General features: G+C 37.5%; 1 protein-coding gene across 1 annotated transcript in view; it reads left to right on the forward strand.

Moving 5' to 3' along the window:
* The window catches only part of LOC107729088 (alpha-2-macroglobulin-like), a 29,852-nt gene that overhangs the window by 26,896 nt on the left and 1,199 nt on the right, over window positions 1–1,757 (forward strand). The window contains exons 18-22 of the mRNA XM_016539448.1: window positions 1–267; window positions 349–561; window positions 686–804; window positions 1,148–1,229; window positions 1,622–1,717. Coding sequence (XP_016394934.1) covers window positions 1–267; window positions 349–561; window positions 686–804; window positions 1,148–1,229; window positions 1,622–1,717 — 777 coding nt within the window. The remainder of the gene's footprint in view (window positions 268–348; window positions 562–685; window positions 805–1,147; window positions 1,230–1,621; window positions 1,718–1,757) is intronic.

The following is a 1,757-nucleotide window of genomic DNA, read 5'->3' on the forward strand; positions in this document are numbered from 1 at the left end:
TTTCTGATGAATTTCTGTTGTCTTTTCATACTCGTTGAGTTACTGGTGTCTCTTTTGTCCATGTGTCCTAAAGGGTCTCGTCTCCACTGGTCTCAGTCTGCATCTGCTGATGACTCTGATTCTCTGGCAGTGGAGATCAGCTCATATGTGCTGCTAGCTGCTCTCACTGCAGATTCACTCACTTCAGCTGATCTGGGCTTTGCTAACAGGATTGTCAGCTGGCTTGTGAAGCAGCAGAATGCCTATGGAGGATTCTCCTCCACACAGGTGACCCAAACTACTCAAATCAAACACATGATTGCTGAATAATGGGTAAAAATCACATTACTGAACACATTAATTTCTCAGGACACAGTGGTGGCTCTTCAGGCTCTGTCTTTGTACGCCACCAAAGTGTTCAGCTCTGATGGCTCCAGCACAGTGACTGTACAGTCAGCAGCAGACACTCACCACTTTGATGTCAATCAGGACAACAAGTTACTGTACCAGGAGAAGCAGCTGCAGAACGTTCCTGCCAAATACAGCATTGAAGCGAAGGGCTCAGCCTGTGCGTCTGTGCAGGTCTGTAGTGCATTCAGCTTCATTGACTCACACTCAATCTCTCTCTTTCCTTTCTTAGCATTTTGTGGTTATTTTGCTGTGAGATGGATTGTACATGTTTTTTTGTTTGTGTTGACTCTATCAGGTGGCTCAGTTCTACAACATTCCCACTCCTACTGAAGCTAAAACGTTGAGCATTGATGCTAAGTTTGAGGGAGATTGCAAAACATTGGAACAAAATTTCATTTTGAACTTCACTGTCAAGTAAAAACAGATTTAGATTATTATTATGACTACTGTTTTGTTTTAAGGTGTATAAACACCTCTTTAGTGAATGCCTAAAATGACTGACAATCTGAAAAGTTATTTCTCAGTAGTATCAGTTGTAAAATGCTGTAATTACTTAGAAAAAAATTGGATGCATCTGCTGGTTTAAATGCATACGTTGACAATCTGGAAAGTTATTTCTCAGTAGTATCAGTTGTAAAATGCTGTAATTACTTAGAAAAAAAATTGGATGCATCTGCTGGTTTAAATGCATACGTTGTGTTCCTGTTTGTTTGTGTTTTTAGCATTAAATCAGGCCTGTTAATTTTCTCTTTTTAAGGTATGGTGGTCCCCAGAAAACAACTAACATGCTCATTGTGGATATTAAAATCTTATCGGGATTCACAGCTGATACATCAATGGTGCGTTTGGGTGTATAAAGTAATTGTGTATCAAAGTGCCCTTATTATGGGTAATGAAAGGTTCATATTTTGGTTTTGGGAGTCCCCAACAACAGGTTGACATGCATGCAAGGTCAAAAAACACTTTCATTGTCTTATAATATGCATTTATTTTTACCTTACTTGCTCAATGACTCCCAAACGATTCGCTAGCTGTGTTACACACTGCATGAAAAGTAATTTTCAAAAATCCATAATAGAGGCACTTTAAGACATACCAATTTTTACACATTTTTACTACTGTTTCCTTGCATGTTTGCTTTACTTTGCAAAACCTGAAAAAAAAAAAAAAAACACATCATCATCATCATCATCATCATATTTTCATATAAATAATTATATTTTCCCTATAGCTTAGAACATCCTTTGGTTCAGGAGAAATGTATGCTCAGAAGTATGTGGAGCGGGTTGACACAAAAGAAGACCATGTCATAGTTTATTTAACAGAGGTAAATAAATAATAACATTTATAAAATTAACATGTATTTA

Source organism: Sinocyclocheilus rhinocerous, unplaced genomic scaffold, assembly GCF_001515625.1.
Source record: "Sinocyclocheilus rhinocerous isolate Xijiao unplaced genomic scaffold, SAMN03320098_v1.1 scaffold1870, whole genome shotgun sequence".
Classification (NCBI taxonomy): domain Eukaryota; kingdom Metazoa; phylum Chordata; class Actinopteri; order Cypriniformes; family Cyprinidae; genus Sinocyclocheilus; species Sinocyclocheilus rhinocerous.